This window comes from Elephantulus edwardii, unplaced genomic scaffold, assembly GCF_000299155.1.
Source record: "Elephantulus edwardii isolate Elephantulus edwardi_28Jun2011 unplaced genomic scaffold, EleEdw1.0 scaffold00018, whole genome shotgun sequence".
Lineage (NCBI taxonomy): Eukaryota > Metazoa > Chordata > Mammalia > Macroscelidea > Macroscelididae > Elephantulus > Elephantulus edwardii.
In genome coordinates, this window is record NW_006399768.1 from 23,744,407 (window position 1) to 23,767,003 (window position 22,597).

General features: G+C 41.9%; 1 protein-coding gene across 3 annotated transcripts in view; it reads right to left on the reverse strand.

Moving 5' to 3' along the window:
• ACSL1 (acyl-CoA synthetase long-chain family member 1) overlaps positions 1-22,597 on the reverse strand; it is a 65,869-nt gene that overhangs the window by 26,815 nt on the left and 16,457 nt on the right. For 2 of the 3 annotated variants that reach the window (XM_006882235.1, XM_006882236.1), the window contains exons 2-6: positions 18,780-18,894; positions 8,834-8,898; positions 3,539-3,640; positions 1,998-2,097; positions 1,600-1,778 (exon numbers count right to left, since the gene is read on the reverse strand). In XM_006882235.1, the coding sequence (XP_006882297.1) occupies positions 1,600-1,778; positions 1,998-2,097; positions 3,539-3,640; positions 8,834-8,898; positions 18,780-18,894 (561 nt within the window). The remainder of the gene's footprint in view (positions 1-1,599; positions 1,779-1,997; positions 2,098-3,538; positions 3,641-8,833; positions 8,899-18,779; positions 18,895-22,597) is intronic. The other variant, XM_006882237.1, reaches the window with a different exon arrangement.

The window sequence follows — 22,597 nt, forward strand, 5'->3', positions numbered from 1 at the left end:
GGGAGAAAGAGGGACAATTTCCTCCGGAGTGATTCAACTGCCTCTGAAGACCTGCTGGAGGGTCTGCTATGGGTCGGTTCTGACTTGATGGTACCCAACATACTTGGAAGACACAATTTGAGAAACTTGGAAAGCACGTATTCTACTTAGCCTTCATTTTCTATGATGTGCACAAGAAAGATCCTCTTCTTGCCAGTTTGGATTGAACTGTGACCCATGATCAACTGGAGGAATCAACTTCTTCCACCATTTACTGGATGTCAACCAACCAATTTAAATCTGGATATGCTAATCTCCCAAGATTAGTTAGAGCTGTGGTTAATGTGAATTTTTACTATTACTATTTTTAAATTTTATATTTTAATTAATTCCAAATTATATTGGTGTTTTCTATTCAATCATTCATCCATATTTTTAATATTAATTACAATTGTTGTATGTAGTTAGTAAATGGTAATGTCTGATCACCCACTGTAGTATAATGCCTTTTTCTTCACCCAACTTACCTATTTATTATTACTCGCTTCCCATCCCTCATATCAATTAAGATGTATCTGAAGATATCTCATGTTGTTCTTGTTGTTATGTGCCATCGAGTCATCTGCTACTCATAGGGACCTATGTACAACAACCCTAAACCCTGCTCTATCCTGTGCCAATTGCACTGTCTCTGACACACCTACCCCCATCATTGAGGGTCTTCCCCTCCTGCACTGTCCCTCCACCCTCCCAAGCATGATGTCCCTCTCCAAGGACTGGTCCTTCCTTACAACATGTCCAAAGTATGTCAGATGAAGCTTCAGAATCCTTGCCTCCAAGGAGCAGCCTGGCTTCACCCTCTCCATGACAAATCTGTTTGTTCTCTTAAAAACAATAAAATAAAATATTTGTGCTGAAGTCCAACAGGACTCTAAAGCAACATGGGAGCTGAATAATGAGACAGATTTCTGTATTTGGCTCTGTTTTAGAGATAAATCAGGGAGGGGAAGACCCTTGAAGTCTAAAGAAAACACAAGCCAAAATTTCTACCAGTCTGAATCTGAAATTCACATCTCCAGCATTTATTAGTACAGCTGCTCAGTATTCTAGAATAAGTATGCCACTTCCTTTATGAGAGTGCTTTCTGTAGGATGAGCTGTGCTGACACAAAGCATGCATGTGGAATTCTGTCAAAACACTGACAAATTTATATTCTGTTTCTTCTCAAAGACATGCCTGGGAGGAAGTTCAGCCAGATGATAAAATTTCTCCTCACATGGGCATGTTGCTAGGAGAAGCTGGTCATTGGAGAGGGACATCACCCATGGAAAGACAGAGGGTGGGCAAAGGAGAGGAAGACTCTCAACCAGGTGGACTGACTCGGTGACTGTCACAATGGGCTCCAGTGTGTAAGGAAGTGAGAAGATGGCACAGGACAGGACAAGGTTCAGATCTGTTGTTCATAGGGTTACTATGGGCCGTACTCAATCTGACAACACCTAACAATATCTTCTCCAAGTTGCTAAAACTCTTTGCCAGAGTTGGGATTGTGTAGGCTTACTGATACCACATTTGAACCAAGAAGTTCCCCAGGAAACCCTTCAGAGCAGAACGACTTACCTGCAATGCCTTCATGCTCATGATTTCCACCCCACATTTCTTGCCACGTTCCACCAGATCACTGCCATAAGAGTCCATAAGCACTACGATCTTAAGGCTTGGTATTGACTTATTCTCTACACCATCTATTAAGACTTTAGCTTTCTCTACCTTGTCAATAAAAACCACAGCAAGCTCAGCTGGAAAAGAAGAGATACGACAATGAGGAGAGTTCTGAGATACTAAAAGCTTAACTCTAAAATTCTTAGCACAAGATTATTTTAATTACTACATTCTTTGAGTAGACTAGCAGATGCACATTTAAATGTAAAAGTCTTGTCAAATCAAATATAAGAAAATAAGGAGGGAATGAACTTAACCAGTAAACAGAATGATTCAAACAAGGATCACAGACATACCTTTGTTGATTATATAAGTGATCGCTTCTGTTCCAAGGGTATCATAAAGTGGGACCACCACCATGGAGTAAGCAAAGCAGCCCTGCTCGATAATCACCCACTAAACAGAAGGTCAGGGAGAGAAACCAGATGTTACAATACAATGACTCCGAGAACCATGTCCTAGAGAGATTCAAAGTGAAAACATTTTTAACTTCAAAATAAACATTTGTGCAATTATTACTATGTGGTAACCACCATGAGGGACTGATAATGGAAATAAAATCTCTGTCCCTCTTCTGAGAAAGCGACTGTAATGTGCTTAAAAGAGTGAAGGCAAAAATATGAAGAGATACTTAATCACAGAAGACTGACTTGAGTTGGGACAATCATTTAAGGGCTGAGAGGGTTGCAAGAAGCTTCATGGGAACTTAACTGAGCCTGCTCTTTTGCAAGAGATGTTTGATGTGGAGAGCAAATGAAGGAGATCTTAAAATAAGGGAATGGGTCAGAGAGCAGTCTGGTTTGGCTAACATGATGGTTCTGGCTGGTAAGAGGTGAGCTAGAGCTAGGCTTTGGCCATAGCGGTGCCTGGTTCTAGTCTGCAGGTAATGAAAAGCTACTGCATCTTTCCAAACAAAACAGTGGCTACGGGTTTGAGAAAGATTACTCTGGCAGCAATGTGTAGATGGCCTGGGAGCAAGAAAAGGAGGACACATACTTGTCTAACAGGATACCATGCTGGAGTATTGTCCCTGTGGACTGTCAAAAGAACTAACAGGTATGTCATGGAGAAAGTGCAGCCAGAGTGCTCCCTGGAGGTCGAGATGGCAAAGCTTCATCTCACATACGCTAGGCAAGTGCTTGAGCAGGTGGAGGGTCACTGAGAAAGGGGTAGATCTTCAACCAGGTAAGACTGACAGAGTGCCTGCAGCAATGGGCTTAAGTATGTTGGAGGGTGTAGGGATGGCACAGGTTAGGACAGGGTTCAGATCTATTGTTCACAGGGTTGCTATGACCTCAACAACAACAATAACAATAACAACCACCACTTTTGAAAAGTGATGAAAGAAAGAAGTGACATTTTAACTCTATTGTAACTTTTCATCTTGCCTCTAAACTAAAGAGCCACATAGCTAAGATGCAAATGTACTTAAAACGCAAATTTTTTTTATGATCACTCTGTACCTCTAGCTGTAGTTTCAAAAGAAACTTCCCGCTGAACCCTGACATGCAGCACAGAACTTACAGTTGCTGTGGGCCTGAGTGCAACAACTCACTTTGCCTGAATAGTTTTTCTTTTCTCCACCCACCTCCTGAACTGGTTTTCAAGCTACCCACACTGTGGTCAAGCCCAAGCCTGGATGGCAGGAGGCAGCCTGGAGCGCAGAAAATAGCTGTGGTCTGAGATGCCCTACTGTTTGCTCCACCCATATACACACACTGTTTGATGGGAATCCACGTTGCTCCTGACATTGCTCTGCACCCCCAATATATTTCCTTCAAGATTCACATCTGAGACCCATTAAAGCCATGTATGGTAAGTGACTAACGGTTCATACCTCGGGCCTGTTTTGTGCAAAGATGCCCACGAACTGATCGGGGGATGCCTTGAAGCCTTTCTCGAGCAGTGCTGAGCCCACACATTCAGCCAACTCTGCAACCTACAGCAGGAGGAGACAGCATCGTCAGCCCACCAGGAGCAACAAAGCTTCCTAGTGACCAGTCCCGTCCCTAGGCTACCGCACGGTGCTGTGCAGACGCGGAGGAAAGTAATAAGCAGAGAGTTCATCATCTACAAATGTTCAACAAAAAGGGTTTAATGCAACAGAATTCCTATTGTTTGGTAGGAAAAGAGAAACAGCAAGTTTTTCGAGAGTTTGAGAATAAAAAAAGAACAAGCTTCTATCATTAGGCTCTGCAATTCTATTTCTGAGAATGTATTCTTAGAAAATAATTCAATCTAAGGAGAGAGGGTGTTTGAAGAGAGTTTTAAAAGCCCTTCTTAGGGAGTTCTGGTGACTTAGTGGTGAGGCATTTGCACTACCAGTATTCAAGTATGTGGCTTGAATCCACCAGCTTCTCCATGGGAGAAAAATGGGCAATCTCCTCCCATGTGATTTACTGCTTCTGAAAACCTGCTGGAGGGTCAGCTATGAGTTATCTCTGATTCAACAAGACATAACAACAACACATGTATTTAAAAATGATCTACAATTGCAAAACTGGAGGAAAAAGAAACCAGTTAAGCGAATGGTGGTAAATCTCTATGAAAATGCTATCTATCTACTAGGATACTACTATTATAAAGACCTATATAATTTAGCAGACTCCCTGTAACTAAATAAAGGAGCTTTGATGGTCCAAGTGGTTAAGCTACTACCTACTAATACAAAGGTAAGAGGTTCAATCTTACCTGTCACACCACAGGACAAAGATAAGGTAGTTTGCTTCAGGAAAATTGATAGGGTGCAGGACACTCTGATCTACAGGGTCCTGGGGCCAGTATCAACTCCAAAGCAGTGAGTTTGGATCTATCTTCTGGCTATCAGTAACAATGTTGAATACATTTTAAAAATTGTACACTAAGGTGCGTCTGATACAGGCCATGGTCTTTGATATCCTTGTTATGCATCAGAGAGCTGGACAATGACTAGGGAGGATAGAAGGAGAATTGATGCCTTTGAGCTGTGATACTGGAAAAGAGTATTGAATGTACCATGGACTGCCAAGAAAACAAACAGATTCATCCTGGAGAGGGTTAAACCAGGCTGCTCCTTGGAGGCAAGGATTCTGGGGCTTTGCCTGACATACTCTGGACATGTTGTAAGGAGAGACAGGTATTTAGAGAGGGACATCATGCTAGGCAGAGTGGAGGGACAGCGCAGGAGGGGAAGACCCTCTATGAGGTGGACTGATTCAGTGACTGTGGTAATCGGGATGGGTGTGTCAGAGGCAATGAGATTGGCACAGGATAGAGCAGGGTTTAGGGCTGTTGTACATAGGGTCGCTATGAGTCGCAAATGACTCGACGGCACATAACAACAACAACAACGTATATATTATACCTATATTAAAAATAGGTATATTATAGAGAAACTATGCGAATATAGAGAATGGATTTACCCTTTTCACACATCACCTTAATAAAGTATACTTTTTTAAAAAAATCTTAGGTTTTTGGGGTTCTTTCCTTAGTTGCTTGTTCTCAAGGGTACAGGCTGACCCACATTCACAGAAAATAAAGCCACCCCCATTCGTGCCCTGGAACCCCATGGTCTGGTGTATAGGGCCACCCTGAGCGCCACCCATAGAAATGAGAACTTGCACTGATGAGGTGACATCAAGAACAGCTTTACCATGCTTGTTGTCTGCATACTCCCTGGACTACTTCACAACTCTTGCTTACATTTAAGGAACCTTAGAACTGCTTGCAATTATTTCTAAAGTTGATTAGGATAATACACATGTGCTTGAGTATCTAGAGAAAGTCTACACTTTGTCTCAAAACACCTCAAACAGGTTTCTAGCTTTCAAGAAGGTCAGAATTACAGGTAGTTCTCAATTTACCACAGGGTTCCGCTATCCTAAGCTGGATGTGACCTAAGTCAACTATCTCATTCTTTTTTCCTTTTCATTATGATTTCTCTGGTGAACGGATCCACGGGGAGTTGCATTGTTCAGTCAAAGGCTGCTCCTCTCTGGTGGTTCAAATCCACCAGCAGCTCCTCACAAGTAGACAAGTGATCACTTCCTGTGGGGTTCAGGGCCTTGGAGAACACAATGGAGGGGTCAGCTATGAACTGGTTCCCACTCAACGGCAATGAGTTTTTAATTATCAGAATCTTAAAAAAATCTGCTATTTCTTCCCTTTGGTACACGCTGCAAGACTGTACATGGTCATGTGCTCTAATCCTAAAATGTTAAAAAGAACCAACCAGGCACTTCCAAGTGTGGCTGTTCATACCTAGAATACATCTAAAGTTAGGGATTACTTACATTACTTATATTACTTATATACTGGAAAAAAGAAACATGCAAATTCCAAGTTGGTGTCAGGAAGTCCAGTTTTACACCTTTATCAGTCTCTGAAATGTACAATATAAAGACTGTCATCTTAAGAAACCCTAATAATTGTCAAGGAAGCTCTTGTGCCATATTTCTGTAGGGGGCGGTGCCGCTAACGCAAAGGTGGGGTCCTCCTAGCAGTTCTCATCTGCCAGCAGTTTCACGGGAGAAAGATGGACAATCTCTGCCCTTGCAACTTACAGCTGCTACGAGTCAGTTTCAACTCAATGACAATGGATTTGAGTTGGTCTTTCTTTAAAAAAAGAACTTTCAATCTGCCTTGAGAAGCCAATCAGAAATGCTGTATCTTCCCTCATCTAGCTAACAAATACGAGAGGTAATGCAGGAAGCACATGCCCATTGACTAGTCTGTGAGGCCTTACTTAAACATGGGAGCATCTCACAAGGTCGTATGCTCAACACAGATGAAATGTTGTTACATCATTTGTGAAAATGAAGGATGTTGGAAATTGCTGGGTAGCTATTCGGCTTTGGTAAGGAAAAATAAAGGAGCCTGGGGGCACAACAGATTAGAGTTGGGCTTCTGACCAAAGTGGCTTTCAAGCTATCAGTCACTCTTCTGGAGAAAGATGAGACAGTATGATTCTGAACAGATTCACAGCCTTGGAAATGAGATGGGGTGGTTCTAGCCTGTCCTACAGGATCACTATGAGTTGGGAAGGACTTGGTAACAGTAGTTGAGGGGAAAGAAAGCTAAAGACATGCCTGAAATTTGGCTTGTTCCTTTTACAGGAAAACATTTACTGAAGTCAGCTTCAAATTTATATATTTAAGCTATTTTTCACTAGCCCAAATTACGTGGTCCCTGATTTTAGATGTATTCAAGGTATAAGAAACCTTACTTAGAACTGTCTTTAAAAAAACACCACATCACAAATATTTTATGATTAGAACACGTGACCACATAAGCTGTTACAACATGTTACAACAAATTTCCTGACTTTACCATTCATTCTTGGATGCAATACTTCCATTGTCCAAAGACTAAAGATCAGATTTTTAACAATATTGGTTATAACAACTCATTTGTCATTTAGTAGGGACTTGACTCATATGCTGTTTCATCTAGTCACTCTCTTGATAGAGATGAAATACTCTGCCAAACAAAGCCTTTTGCATTTTGCTGACCATAACTGGGGTAAGCTCTAGGCTAGTAAACAAACGGCAGCTCAAGCTCCCCCAGGAAGTTCCTGAGAACAGAGACCCAGCCCTGATCTCCTTCTGAAAAGTCTGCCACTGAAAACCTGCAGAGCACAGTTCTCATCTGTCACACACTGGCCACGAGTCACAGTCAACTCCGTGGCAACCTGCTATTTCCGCCCTGGAGGAGGGAAGGGAAGAAAGTCTGTGTGTCAGTCTAGGCCTCAAGCCTCCAAATGGACACCTCCCATAATACACCGGGCACTACAAACACCTTTCACACAAAACCTAAAAGTGAATCTGCATAGCTGAATGTCCCAGGAATTACCTGCTCTGGGAGCAGGAAGAGCCAAGGAGGAGCAGGAGCCCAGGGACAGAGTCATTTCCTGGACAGCTGGATGGGAACAAAGGCAGCCAGCTTTTGTTGACTCCCACAGCTGCTCCTGCATGTTCTCAGGGCACTGCTGGATCAGGGGTGAGCAGCTTCTAGATATGTTATGAAAGTGCTAAAAACAAAAATAACAAACAACATCTTCCTGCTCTGCTACCTGCGATTGATAAAAGTACTGTTTGAACAGCTGCCATTGTGAACCATTGCAGACTGATTAAGAGTCAAAATATTCAGATCCCAGCACCCTAGGTGTTAAGATAAGCACACAGGCATCTTCTCTAGACAAGCGTGCTATTCTCTGAGGCTGCCCAGTGTTAACATCACCCAGTTTCAACATGTTTGTGAACAGTGCTGAGTGCCAGTATGAAGAACTGGAAAGGCCTACAAGATGAGCCCAGACCTCACATTCCATCCTGGTCCTGCCAGTGGCCAAGTGTGACCTTAGAGTCATAAACCACTTTCTTGGGGCATGATTTCTTATCTATAAAATGAGAAGGGTACCCTAGACTGAAGCTTTTATATTCTTCCAGCACTCCACTCAGGCAGAGAGGATTAAAATACTTCCACAGAGGTCTAGGAGAAAAGCCACCTACATCAATCACATTTCTAGAATGTTCTTTTACAATCATATTCTAATTTTGAACAACCAGTAGCTTACTTAGCTCCCCACTGGAATCAAGTTGATTCCAATTCATGGTAACCCTCTCTATCAGGTTTCCAAGGCTCTAAATCTTTATCAAAGAAGTCTGCCATCTTTCTCCCACAGAGCAGGTAGGGTATTTGAACCATTGGCTTTTCAGTTAGCAGGAGAGCAAGTAACACATTAAGCTACAAGAGATTCTTTAAATTACTTAGCTAGTTTTAACTAAGGGACCTCTGGAGGTCTAATACATAGGGAGTGGTGTTGCTAATCTAAAGGAAGCCAGTTCAGACCCATCAGCAGCTCTGTGGGTGAAAGATGGGCAAGCTCCTCCCATCAGAAAACCTGCTGGAAGGTTAGTAGGAGTCAGATCCGACTTGACAGCAAATGAGTATGAGTATGAACGGGAGTAGAACTTTCTAAATCTTTTCGTGTAAAGCTTCTGTATGAAGTTCTTTATTTATCCTAAAGATTTGAGGTAGCACAGTACATATACTTTCTAGAAATCCTTCATCCTTATTATTCAATGGCTCCAAAGAGGAGATGTTTAAGCACTGCAGCTTACACACACAATCATAACAGAAGATAAAATCTCACCTCTTTATACGAAAGCCATTCATAGGGTTGGTCTGGCTTCCGAGAACCTAAACAAGGTCCATTATCTGAAAAAGAAAAAAGCAGTGAAAAGGCAAAAGATTAACTTAATTAGTATAAACAGTCTTAATTTGTATCCCACTTCTGGTACTCACATTGCTAGATTGTGACTGAAAATGTTTTATCCCTGCATTTTGGTCTGATATTTTGTTTCTACTTTGCTTCTTAAACACAGCTGGACAATGATGGGAAAGACAGAAATGGCAAACACAATTTGCAGGACACTCAATTTATTAATTTCTCTGTTGTACCCTACTGTCTTATCATAAAAGTAAGTACCTGAGTGGTAAAAAGCTCTAGGTATAGGTTTTCACAAGAGTGATTTTCAAAAGAAGTTTTAAAGCATTTTATCTCAGAGTATGAAAAGGAAAACACAACTTTCAAGAAGCTCTTACAGCTTAATGGTAAGAAGCTGTGCTGCTAACACAAGGGTAGGCAGTTTAAATCCACTAGAAGTTCTGAGGGAGAAGGATGGGCCATCTCCTCCCATAAGATTTACAGCCTCTGAAAATCCACTGGAGAGTCAGCTATGGGTCGGTTATGACTGGACAGCAAAAAACAACAACAACAAAAATTCTGGGTATAAAAAGTATCCAAAATTGCCTGGAATCCTAAACATTCAGGTTAAGACTTGATGATACAGAAACAAAAATCAAGATAAGATTGCAATCCACGTGTGCATCAAAAACTTTTTCCAACAGGGTGAAAATAAAATCTACTGACTGGGAACAAACATTTGGTAATACCATCTCAGACAAGAGTCTTATAACAAGAGTTTACAGAATACTCTTGAGCATTTACAAGAAAAAGACTGATAACCCAATTACAAAATGGACAAAAGACATGGAAAGAATATTCACAGAGGAAGATATTCTAATGGCAGACACATGAAGAAATGCTCCAAATCACTGGCAGTAAGATGTAAAGCAAAACCACAATGAGAGTATCTTACTCCAGTAATCGTGGCAAAGTTTAACAGGGCAGCAAGTAATAGATGCTGGAGAGGATGTGGTGAGAAAGGAAGTCTTATACTGTCGGTGGGATTGTAAAATGGTGCAACCACTCTGGAAGGCTGTTTGGCGCTTCCTCAAAAAGTTGAACACAGAAATTCCATGTGACCTAGCTATTCCACTACTTGGAATATACCCTCAGGAAATGAGAAATGAGGCACAAAGATTTGTACACCAATGTTCATAGAAGCATTATTCACCATTGCAAGAACATGGAAACAGCCCAAATGTCCAACCACAAATTAATGGATTGAGAAATTATGGTACTTTCACACAACAGAATACTATGCAGCACACAGGAGCAATGATTTTGTAAATTATTACGTAACTTGGGAGGTACTGGAGGGCATTATGCTGAGTGAACTAACTCAGTCCCACAAGGATAAATACTGTTGGCAGGGGAAAGGGGGGATTAATCATGAGATTGTATAATTTGATGGGTGAGGGATGAGAGAAACTTAAAGAATTTGTTCTTGAAAACAATGTAATAGAATTTTGTAAATAAACTATATACAATAGCCCTAAACCCTGCTCTATCCTCCTCCAATCTTACTGTCTCTGACATGCCTATCCCCATTACCCCAGTGACCGAATTAAACCATCTCAGAGAAGGTCTTCCTCTCCTACATTGTCCCTCCACCCTCCCAAGAATGCCGTCCCTTTCCAAGGATTGGTCCCTTCTTGCAACATGTCCAAAATATGTCAGACAAAGCTTCAGAATCCTCCAAGGAACAGCCTGGCTTCACCCTCTCCAGGATGAACTTGTTTGTTCTCCTAGCAGTCCATGGTATATTCAATAGGAGGGAAAAAAAAGATGCAACAACCTTGCTTGTTGAAAGTGAGGAGGACCTGAGGGAATTGCTGCTGAAGGTCAAGGACTACAGCCTTTAATATGGATTGAAGTTCAACAAAAAGAAAACAAAGACTCTCACCACTGGGCCAACTGGTAGCATCATAATAGATGGAGAAGAGAATGAGACTGTTAACAGCTTCAGTATGCTTTACTCTATTATCCACATTCTTGGTAACAGCACCCAGGAAATCAAAAGACAGACTGCACTGGGAAAACCTGCTTTCAGGGACCTCTCCAGAGTACTGAAGAGCAATGATGTCAATCCAGGGACTACAGTGCATCTGATCAAAGCCATAGTCTTTGCAATTACTTGCTACGTGTCAGAAAACTGAACAATGACTAAGGATGACAGAAGAAGAACTGATGCCTTTATGGACTGCTAAGACAACACAGTCAACACTCTTGGCACCAGTAGCCAGGAAATAAAAAAACTTATCGCAATGGGAAAGTCTGCGGTTAGGGACCTCTCTAAAGTACTCAAGAGCAACGGTGTCTCTCTGGAGACTAAGATCCGCCTGATACAGGCCATGGTTTTTGCAATCATTTGTTATGCATCAGAGAGTTGGACAATGACTAAGGAGGATAGAAGGAGAATTGACGCCTTTGAGCTGTGCTGCTGGAGAAGAGTATTGAATGTAACGTGGACTGCCAAGAAAACAAACAGATTCATCCTGGAGAGGGTTAAACCAGGCTACTCCTTGGACGCAAGGATTCTGGGGCTTCGTCTGACATACTTTGGACATGTTGTAAGGAGAGACAGGGCCTTGGAGAGAGACATTATGCTTGGTAAGGTGGAGGGACAGCGCAGGAGGGGAAGACCCTCTATGAGGTGGATTGATTCAGTGACTGGGGTAATCGGGATGGGTGTGTCAGAGGCCATGCAATTGGCACAGGATAGAGCAGGGTTTAGGGCTGTTGTACTTAGGGTCGCTATGAGTCGCAAACGACTCGACGGCACATAACAACAACAACAACAAGACAACAAACAAATCTGTCCTCAAGAGGGTGAAACCAGGCTGCTCCTTGGAGGCAAGGATTGTGAATCTTTGTCTCACATACTTTGGATATATTTTGGGAGGGACCAATCCTTGGAGTCGGACATCATGCATGCTTAGAAGGGTGGAGGGTCAGTACAAGAGAGGAAGATCCTAGATGAGATGGACTGACTCAGTGACTAGAATAATGGGGGAAGTGTGTCAGGGACAACTAAATTGGCTCAAGACAGAACAGGGTTCGGAGCTGTTGTACACAGGGTCATTATGAGTCTTAAGCAACTCAACAGCACATAACAATGGAACATTTATCAAACCAAAGGTTAAGAAATAATCTCTCAAGATCTTCACTCAAATTTAGGGACAGAATTAGTAGAAAGAAAGAAAAATTATAATATTATGCACACACTGAGGTAGAACATGAAGTCTCTGTATAGTATAACCAGTTAAGCACTCTACTGTTAACTGAGAGGTTGGGGGTTTGAACCCACCCAGAGAAGTCTTCTTGAGAGACAAATCTGCCCCTAGCTACCTAAGAGAGTCTTAAAAACCCTGTGGAGTGGTTCTACTCTGTGAGCATCACATCATCATGAGTCAGAATCAACTTAACAGGAACTGGGTTTTGGTTTAGGGACTAGTACAGTAATAACAATAATCTCAAATGATTTCTATCTCAATAGTAACTGGATAGCAAGTTTTTAAATTTCTAAAATATTGTGAGTTCATGGTTATCAATTGGAAATTCAGGATCTTTTTAAAAAATCCCTAATGGGAGCTCTGATGGCCTAGTGGTAAGAAGCTGCACCGGCAGCAGCTCTGCAGGAGAGGGCTGAGCAATCTCCTCCCATGCAATTAACTGCCTCTGAAAATCCACTGGAGGGTCAGCCGTGGGCTGGTTCCAACTCAGTGACACACAACAACAGTAAGAAAAACAATCTCAAATGATTTCTATCTGGAATTACACAAGTGTCTTTTTACAGATTAATCCCAAACTCACTTGATGTTCACTTTGCAGTAGCTGAGAACACATCAGAAGTGGGTAGTTCTTTAAGAGAAAGCCCTGGACATCTAAAAAAATGCTGCCACATTTAGATGGTCAGAGTTGCCTACATCTATAGGCTCCTGTATCAGCTCCATGTCTCTCTGTTAGGAAAGCAGCACCTTTCACATGGAAATCCGATGTGGGATGTTTGGCCACCTCCCACCTGACCAGGGCATCTGCATAACACACTTGGCCTCATCATCCCAGATAAGAGTGTCAGTTAGGAGCTCTGAGTGCATCTGGAGTTTCGTGGATCAGGGAAGTGAAGCAGAGAATGCTCCCATCTGGGCCCTGGCTAGCCTGGCCCTGATACATGGTCAGGTCCTACAGGAGAGTGTGAGGCACACATGGTTTTGAGAACTAGTTAAGAAGGCAGGCAGAACTCAGAGGCCCAAAAAACACACCTTCTTCCCCAGGCCTTCCGGACTAGCTGTAAAGGCATCCTGACAAAATCAGATAGAAGGACCAGGTGGGTTTTGTATCCAGACCTCAATCAATTAAAAGTGATTAGCAACTATTAGAATTAATGAAGCCAGGGGCAGAACATGGCAATTCCATCAGATGCTATTGTCACATGAAAAAGAAAACACTCTCAACTCAAAAAACTCAAAGCTATGACCATTGAGTCAAAAACAACTAACAGAAGACCCTCCAGTGGGTTTTCAGAGGCTGTAAAGAAGGGTGCCCATTTTTTTCTTGTGGAGCAGCTGGTAGATTCAAACTGTCCACCTTTAGGTTGGCAGCACAATTCTCTATCCACTAGGTCACCAGGTGCTATTGTTGTATATCACTGAGTTGGAACCAACTCATAACTGACCTTCCAGCAAGTTTTCAGAGGTCTTAAATCACATGGAAGGAGACTGCCCATCTTTCTCCTAAAGAACAGCTGATGGATTTGAACCATGTGCCTTTGGGTTGGCAGTGAAGCTCCTTCCCACTAAACCACCAAAGTGCCCTGAAAATATCCCAATCATATGAAATATTATTTTATTCCTCAAGAAGAGGGACTGGCAAACTAAAGCCAGGGGCTAAACCAGGCTACTGCCTGTTTTTTGCAAAGACAGTTTTATTGGAACACAGTAACATTCATTTACACACCATGCAAAGGGCACAGTAGAACAGTTGTAATAGACCATATGGCCCACAGACCCTAAAATATTCACACTCTGGCTCTTTTTTTAATGGGGGGAAAATTTGCTGATTGTGTTCTGAACAGAGAACCATTAGATTTACGTAAGGAACCTAAAAATACTATACTGAGTCCTTCCTAACAGGCATTCTGAAAAATATAACTGGACAGGGATGGGATCTAGGCCTCCGTGTTTTTAAAAAGATCCCCAGGTGAGGGTAACGAGCAGGTAAGGCTGAGAATCACAGATAAAGTGGGAACTCAATCTTTACAAAGGGTTTCCTAGGCATCTTTTAAAATACTAGGTTTAAAACTCAGTTGGCTTCTCACATTGTTCGTCAAACTTCTAATCATATTATCCAAATACTGGCTCTTCAAAACTAATTCTATAGCAGAAAATCTCGTCATAAAATGATCCTCAGAATTTTCTCAGTGTGGGAGTTGGGGAGGGGTACAGAGTGTAACTGCAAAGCAGTTCCTTCCATTTGTATTGTTGTTATGTGCTGTCCTGTCAACGACTCACAACAACCTCATGAACAATGGATCCGAGGCAGGCCCAATCCCAGGCCATCCTCATTATCTTTGACATAACTGAGCTCATTGCTACAGTCACTGTTTTCTTGATGTTGAGATGTAATCCACATTGAAGGCTGTATATATAGTCTTTGATCTTGTCCAGCAAATGTTTCAAGTCCTTGCTTTCAGTAAGGAAGGTTATATTTTCTATGTAAGACGGCTTGTTAATGAGTCTTCCTTCTCTCCTGTTGCCACATTCTTCTTCATAAAGTAAAGCTTTCTGAATCAACGTTTTCAGTATACAGACTGGATAGGTATGGTATGGAGAAAGGGTAAAGCCCTGATGCACAACTTTCTCAATTTTAAACGATGTAGTGCTCCCTTGCTCTGTTCAGACAACAGCTTCTCGGCCCAGGTATAAATTTCATGAGAGCACAATCAAGTGTTCTGAGATTCCCATTCTTCTCAACATTAGTCACAGTTTTTTATGATCCAAATAGTTATATACCTCTGCAGTCAATAAAACACAAACAGATAACCTCTGCTAATCTCTGCTTTCAGCCAGGATGCATCTGGCACCAGCAATGATATCCCTGGTTTCACAGTCTCTTCTAAATCCAACTTGATTTTCTGGTAGTTCTCTGTTGTGCTGTTTTAGTCATTTTTAGAAAATTTCCACAGATTTGTGTCTCTCTCTCTTACACCGCCCCCCCCCCAAAAAGACTACCAGGAAAACTTTGTTTTGATTACTATACTATTAAAAAAATTACATTGTGTGGATCATAACAGCTCAAGGATAATATTATGATGAATGGGAATCCTACAACACTTAATTGTATTTACAACAAACCTAAACATAGACCAAGAAGCAGTTATTTAAGGTGAACAAGGGGACACTGCATGGTTTAACATCAGGGAAGGTGGAGACAAGGTTATCTTTTTTCACCATACTAATTCAATCTGTCAGGGACCTCTCCAGAGTCCTAAAAAGAGTCAGTCTAGAGACTAAGGTGTGCCTGATTCAGGCCATGGTCTTCACAATTACTTGCTATGCATCAGCGATCTAAACAACAACTAAAGATGACAGAAGAAGAATCTATGCCTTTGAGTTGTGGTGCTGGAGAAGAGTATTGAATATACCATGGACTGCTAAGAGAACAAACAGGTCCATCCTAGAGAAGGTGAAACCAGGCAACTCCTTGGAGGCAAGGATTTTGAAGCTCTGCTTACATACTTCGGGCATGTTGCAAGGAGGGGCCAGTCCTTTGAGAAGAACATCATTCTTAGGATGGTGGAGAGACAGCACAAAAAGGAAGACCCTAAATGAGATGGATTACTTGTGACTTGGTTAATGGGGGTAGAGGTGTCAGAGACAGTGAAATCTGCTTGAGAGAGAACAGAGTTCAGAGCTATTGTACATGAGGTCACTGTAAGTCTGAGTTGACTCGATGGCACATAACAAAAACAGCAAACAATATTCAATCTGTATGCTGAGTAAATACTGAAAAAGTGGACTATACAAAGAAGGACATGGCATCAGGAATAGAGGAAGATTCACTAATAACTTGGAGTGAGGTATGCAAATGACACAACTTTGCTTGCTGAAGTAAAGACATGCAAGAGAAAGATGGGCAATCTCTTCCCATGTGATTTACAGTGTGGAGTGCTTAGTGAGAGTCAGCTGGTTCCAACTCAATGGCAATGAATGAGTTTTTGATAAAGATCAAAACTCAACATAAAGTTATTGTACTCTACAAATATTTAGTAATACATATATTTCACCAATGCGATAATCTAGAATTAAGTTTCTTTTCCCTGCATACCCCTGACACTGAGTCAATTCTGACTCACAGCAACCCACCACTGAGCTCCTAAAGATGTAAATCTTAACAGGAGAAGCCTGCCTTGTTTTCTCCCTGTAGGGTAGCTCGTAGTTTCTAAGCTTCATCTTTTTGGTTAGCAGCTCAACATGTAAACTTTTACATCTACAGAGGTCCTTACCCCTGGCCTAGTGGGTAAGGAATTGCATGGCCAACTCCAAAGTACATGGTTCGAATCCACAAGCTGCTTCATGGAAGAAAGATGGTCAAGTTCTCCCTGAGCATTTTATATATATTGTTGTTGTCACGTGTCGTCCAGTCAGAGACGACTCATAGCAACCCTACGAACGAAAGTCCTCAACACTTGCGTGACTTTCATACTTTCTCCAGGTTCATAGGGTTTCCGGAGGCAAGGTATTTATGGAAGTGGATGCCACTCCTGCTTCCAAGCTTGTTTTAATCGGAGAGCTCCACCAAACACTGTCCACCATGGGTAACCATTATCACATTTGACACATTGGTGTAACAGTGTTCAGCTTCACAGCAACCACAAGTTACCTCTGTACGGCAAGTGGACACACCAGGTCTATATGACCTATAAGAATGTTCGATCAAAAACAATTAAAAACAGGCCATTGGGCTCTATTTTACCATTTGCATGCCCAAATGTTGATGAACTCTGGGCCAGGGACCCCCAATTCATCTCGCAAGTCTGCTTTAAGGACACCCACTTAGGGCAAAAAAGAAAGCCACAAGTGCCCCAGTGCTCCATACTTGCCTCTCTTCAAGACCTAAGAGGCTGCATCCATTCATCTGACACTGAAATTCTCAAAAAAACAACTGGAGGGTCAGCTCTGAGTCAGTTTTACACTAGACAGCACATAACAACAACAAAATGAAGTTGCTACCATATAGACACCTTTAAGTATCAGAAACATCAGGACAAGCTGAACTGAACAATTCAATTATACCAACATCAAGTAAAAAAAAACGGCACATAGTTAGCACAACACCTTCTGGGGCTAAAGAAAGCAATAACACACAGTCTCTGACTCTAAAGTGATTGCAATTTAGCTAGCATGGACAAAAATAAAAGTTAACCCCTAGAAGATTTAAATAAGAAAACATGGATCCTATATACCATTTCTAGAGAAGAACCTGGTAGAAGCAAAAACAAAGAGGTTGAAACAAATAATGGAAGGGAGAGGAGAGCAGAGGTATTTTCCCCTCCACTTCAGATACTTTCAATGGGGCTATTATTGTGCTCCAGGCACTGTATAGGTGATGAGAGAGGTGCTGATTGATGAGTGGGTGCCCTGTTCTCCAGTACACGCTGATGGGCAGGACAGTGAGTCAACACCCGATAAAGGACAGTGCTGTTACCAAGGCAGGAGAATGCTGGGACAGAAACAGTGTAAAATGCTTCACTTGAAGGTAAAAGAGAAGTGAAAGCTTTTTGTTTTGGTTTTTTTTTTTAAATGGAGGAAAATGTGAGATGAGTTTTGACAGGTAAGTAGGAATGCATGAACTATACTGGGAGAGTGGGAAGAAGAGCCTCTATGTATAGAGGCAAAAGTGCACAAATTCTAGGCCTTGTGAGAAAGCAGAGCTCGTCATGGCTTTGCAGAAGGTTCCATGCAGCTCCAGAGAGGCCTGGACAGGAGAGAGGGTACAATGAAGGTACCTAGCAGGTAACATGGGGTTTCTTGTGCCACAGTTAGTAATTAAGCCTAATCCCATCTGCAGCATTTCCTAAAGTGTCTGATGGAATGCTGCTTCATTGGGAATGTCAGTATTTTCTTACCAAATAGGAGTTTCACTGTTAACTGAGTTTGAAAAAAATGCTAGAATGAGCCCAGTGAAACAGGTTCTTTTGGAACTCTGTCACAGCTTATAATGTTCTAGTAATGTAAGGAAAACAGTCCATCAAATACTCAACTCAAAACTCAACCTATTGCTGTTGAGTTGGAACTGACAAACAGCTGACCCTCCAGGGGATTTGCAGAGGCTGTAAATTCATGGGACGAGACTGCCCATTCTTCTCCTGTGGAGCAGTCAGTGGACTGAATTGCTTACCTTTGGGGTGGCAGTGCAACTCCTTACCAAGTGAGACCCCTCTCTCTACAGAGAAGGCCTAGAGGGTCTATTGTCTTTAGAACTCACTTTGGAAACCTTAAGAAGGAATCAGAGAGATGTAAATGAAACCAAGTAGGCAGTGGTGAAAAGAAATCAGCTGCTATCCCCAAAGGTCAGCAGTTTGAACTTAGTATCCACTCCAAGACAGAAGGACAAGGTGGTCTGTTTCTGTAAAGATTACAGGGTCTAAAACCCTTTGGGATCCTGTCTTGTAGCTTAACTGTGTCCTGTAGGGTCTCTACGAGTGTAAGTAAACTCGATGACAGTGGCCATGATAAGTAGGCAACAATCAAGAGCAAAAGACGCCTTTCTTAAAGAAAATTACATAGTTCCATATCTTTTTTAATGGAAATTACAAAGCATTAGTCACACAAATAAGGTAAATGCTTACTTGACACCTGTATACCCCTCTGGAAGCCTTCATATAATGTTTTGACGTCACCATAGTAATATACCAAGGGCTCATCACTATCAAGTAACGCGGATCTTCGAGCACCGCCAGTACCCTGTAGAAAAAAGGAAACAGAGGAGCATGTTAGAAGGAAGCATAAAAATCCCAACCACGTGGCTCTGTGGAAATTTCACATGCCCCTCCATGGAATCCTGCATGACAGCTGTGAGGGTATTTTTTTCATGACTAAAGCACAGCGTAGCTGGTGGGCTAATATAAGTCAGTCATTCCCCTAGAAAGAAATAGGGCTAAGACAAATGGCTGTCCGGGAGACCCTTAAGACAAACAAACAACTGAGGGGGCCAGGGAAGAGGACCCCAGCCCTATAAACTCCAGTCCTGCCAAAGAAGAGGAGAGAGCACAGGGAAGAAGGGGAGAGCTGGCACACACACACGCTGTGATCATTCTCAAACTGATGCATCAAAAGCAAAGCACAGAGCATGGGTGTTGTTAAGCTCTTGGGGAAATGACACTTTGCTCCATTTTATTTCCTTGGCATTACTGTTGTTGTTGTTAAGTACCTTCAAGTCAACTACAACTCATATGAACAGTGGATCTGAACCTTCCCCTGTCCTGCACCATCCTCAGTCTCCCCATGCTCAAGCCCATTGTCACAGTCTCTGTGTCATGCCATCTCGTTGAAAGTCTTCCTTTCTTTCCAAGCATGATCTCATGCTGCAAGTATGTGAGACAAAGTTTCACCATCTTTGCCTTAAAGAGTACTCTGGTTATACTTCCTCCAAGACAGATTCATTTGTTTTGTTGGTTGTTGTTGTTGTTGTGTACCATACAGTTAGAAATGACCCATAACTGACCCTCCAGCAGGTTTTTGGAGGCAGTTAATCTAACAGGAAGAGACTGTCCATCCAGGGCAGCTGGTGTTCTCGAATCATGTGCTTTCAAGATTGCAGCACAGCTTCTTGTCACGAGGCCACAAGAACTCTCTTTGTTTTGTTGGTAGTTCAAGGTATATTCAATCTGTAGGCTGAGCAAATAATTTGAGAAACAGAACTACAAGAATACGAATATGACCTCAAGAATGGATGAAGACTCATCAGCAACATGCATTACACAACTCTGCTTGCAGAAAGTAAAGAAGACTTGAAGCACTTACTATAGAAGATAAAAAAGCTACAGCCTACAATATGGATTACATCTCAACTTTAAGAAAACAAAAATCATCACTCTTGGACCAATAGGCAATATCATGATAGATGGAGGAAAGATTGAAGTTGTCAACAATTTCAATTTACTTGAGCCCACAATCAACATCCATGGAAGTAGCAGTCAAGGAATGAAAATATTTGTTGCAATGGGAGATTCTGCTGTTAAGGACCTCTTCAAAGTGCTAAAGAGCAATGAGGTCAGTGTAAAGACTAAAGTGAACTTGACTCAATCCATGATGTTTTAATTTGCTTCATTCACAGGGTCTCTATTATGAGTCACCTACATCTTGACGGCATTTAATAACAATAACATCAATAACATAGAGCTCAGTTGGCCTAGTGGACAGAAAGTGATGCTACCAAGCCAAAGGTCGTATAGCCCTGGTGTGTCTACTTGCCATACAGAGGTAACCTGCGGTTGCTGTGAAGCTGAACACTGCGACAATGATGTGTCAGCAGTGTTTGGTGGAGCTCCCTGATTAAAACAAGCTTGGAAGCAGGAGTGGCATCCACTTCTGTAATAGCCTGTCTCTGGAAACCCTATGTATGAACATGGAGAAAGGATTAAAGTCACACAAATGTTGAGGACCTTTGTTCATAGGATCGCTATGAGTCGCCTATGACTCGACGGCACTTAACAACAACATGCTTTGGAAAGTTGGACAATGAATAAAGAAGGCAGGAGAAGAATCCATGCCTTTGTAGTGTGCTGGCTAAAAGTATTGACTACATTCAAATACATGCACTGACAACTAGAACCAAAGAGGAGGAAATAGAAGACTTCTACCATCTTTTGCAGTCAGAAATAAATTGAACATGCAATCAAGGTGCACTTATGATAATGGGTGATTGGAATGCAAAAGTTGGGAAAAGGGAAGGATCAGTAGTTGGAAAATATGGACTTAGTGACAGAAATGAGTCTGGAGACAGAATGATAGAATTCTGCCCATTCAATGATCTATTCATTGCAAATACCTTTTATAAGAAACACAAACGCAGGCTATACACATGGATCTCACCTGATGGCATGCATAGGAATCAAATAGATTGCATCTGTGGAAAGAATTACTAGAGAAGCTCAATATCAGCAGTGAAAACCAGGCCAGGTGCTGATTGTGGGACAGGCCACCAACTATTCATATGCAGGTTCAAGTTGGAGTTGAAGAAAATTAAATCCACAGGAACCAAAATTTGACCTTAAGTCTACGCGACCCAAATTTCAAAACCATGTCAGGAACAGGTTTGAGGCCTTCAACACCAATGAGTGAAGACCAAATGAGCTGTGAGAGGATATCAAGAATATCGTCCAAGAAGAATGCAAAAGGTCATTACAAAGGCAGAAGAGGAAGAAATGGATCAAGATGGATGTCAGACGAGACTCAGAATATTGCATTAGAACACCGAGAAGCCAAAGCTAAAGTAAGAAATTAAGACATTATAGAGCTGAACAGAAACTTTCAAAGGGCAACTTGGGAAGACAAAGCAAGATACTATAATGAAATGTGCAAAGAGCTGGAGTCAGAAAATCAAAGGGGCCGAACTCGCTCAGCATTTCTTAAGCTGAAGGAATCAAAAAACAAATTCAAGCCACTTAAGGCAGTACTTAAGGATGCTTTGGGTAGAATCTTAAATGATCCAAGAAGCATTAAAATGAGATGGAAAGAGTATATACACAGTCACTGTACCAGAAGGAATTAGCTGACACAGAAGAATTTCATGAAACAACGTATAAGCAAGAGCCTGTGGTAATGAAAGAAGATGTCCAAGCTCCTCCAAAAGAACTAGCAAAAAACAAGGCTCTGGGAGTTGACAGCATACCAGTTGACATATTTAAACAAACAGACGCTGCCCTGGATTTGCTCACCAAGTTGTGCCAAGAAATCTGGAGAACAACCACCTGGCCAACTGACTGAAAGAGATCGATATTTGTTCCCATTCCAAAGAAAGGTGATCTGACAGAGTGTGGACATTATCGAATAGTATCATTAATATCACATGCAAGCAAGATTCTGCTGAAAATGATCCAAAACCAACTGGAGCAACACATTGACAGAGAACTACCAGAAGTGCAGGCTGGGTTTAGAAGAGGCCATAGTCCTAGGGATATTATAATGTTTGATGGATCTTGGCTGAAAGCAGAGTACCAGAAGAATGTCTGTCTGTGTTTAATTGGGTGGATCACAACAAACTGTGGCTAACTCTGAGAAGAATGGGAATCCCAGAACATTTGTGCTTATGCGAAACCAAGAGGCAGTTGTCAGAACAAAGCAAGGAGACCCTACATGGTTCAAAATCGGGAAGGATGTCTGCCAGGGATGTATTCTGTCTCCACACCTTTTCAATCTATATGTAGAACAGATCATCCAGGACACTGGGCTGTATGAGGAGGAATGTGGCATCAGGATTGGTGGAAGAGTCATCAATAACCTGCATTATGCAGATGGCACAACCCTGCTTGCTGGGACTGAGGAGGTCCTAAAGCACTTGTTGAGAAGATTAAGGACTGCAGCCTTCAAATGGATTGAAGCTCAACATCAAGAAAACAAAGATTTTCACCACTGGGCCAACTGGCAGCATCATGATAGATGATGA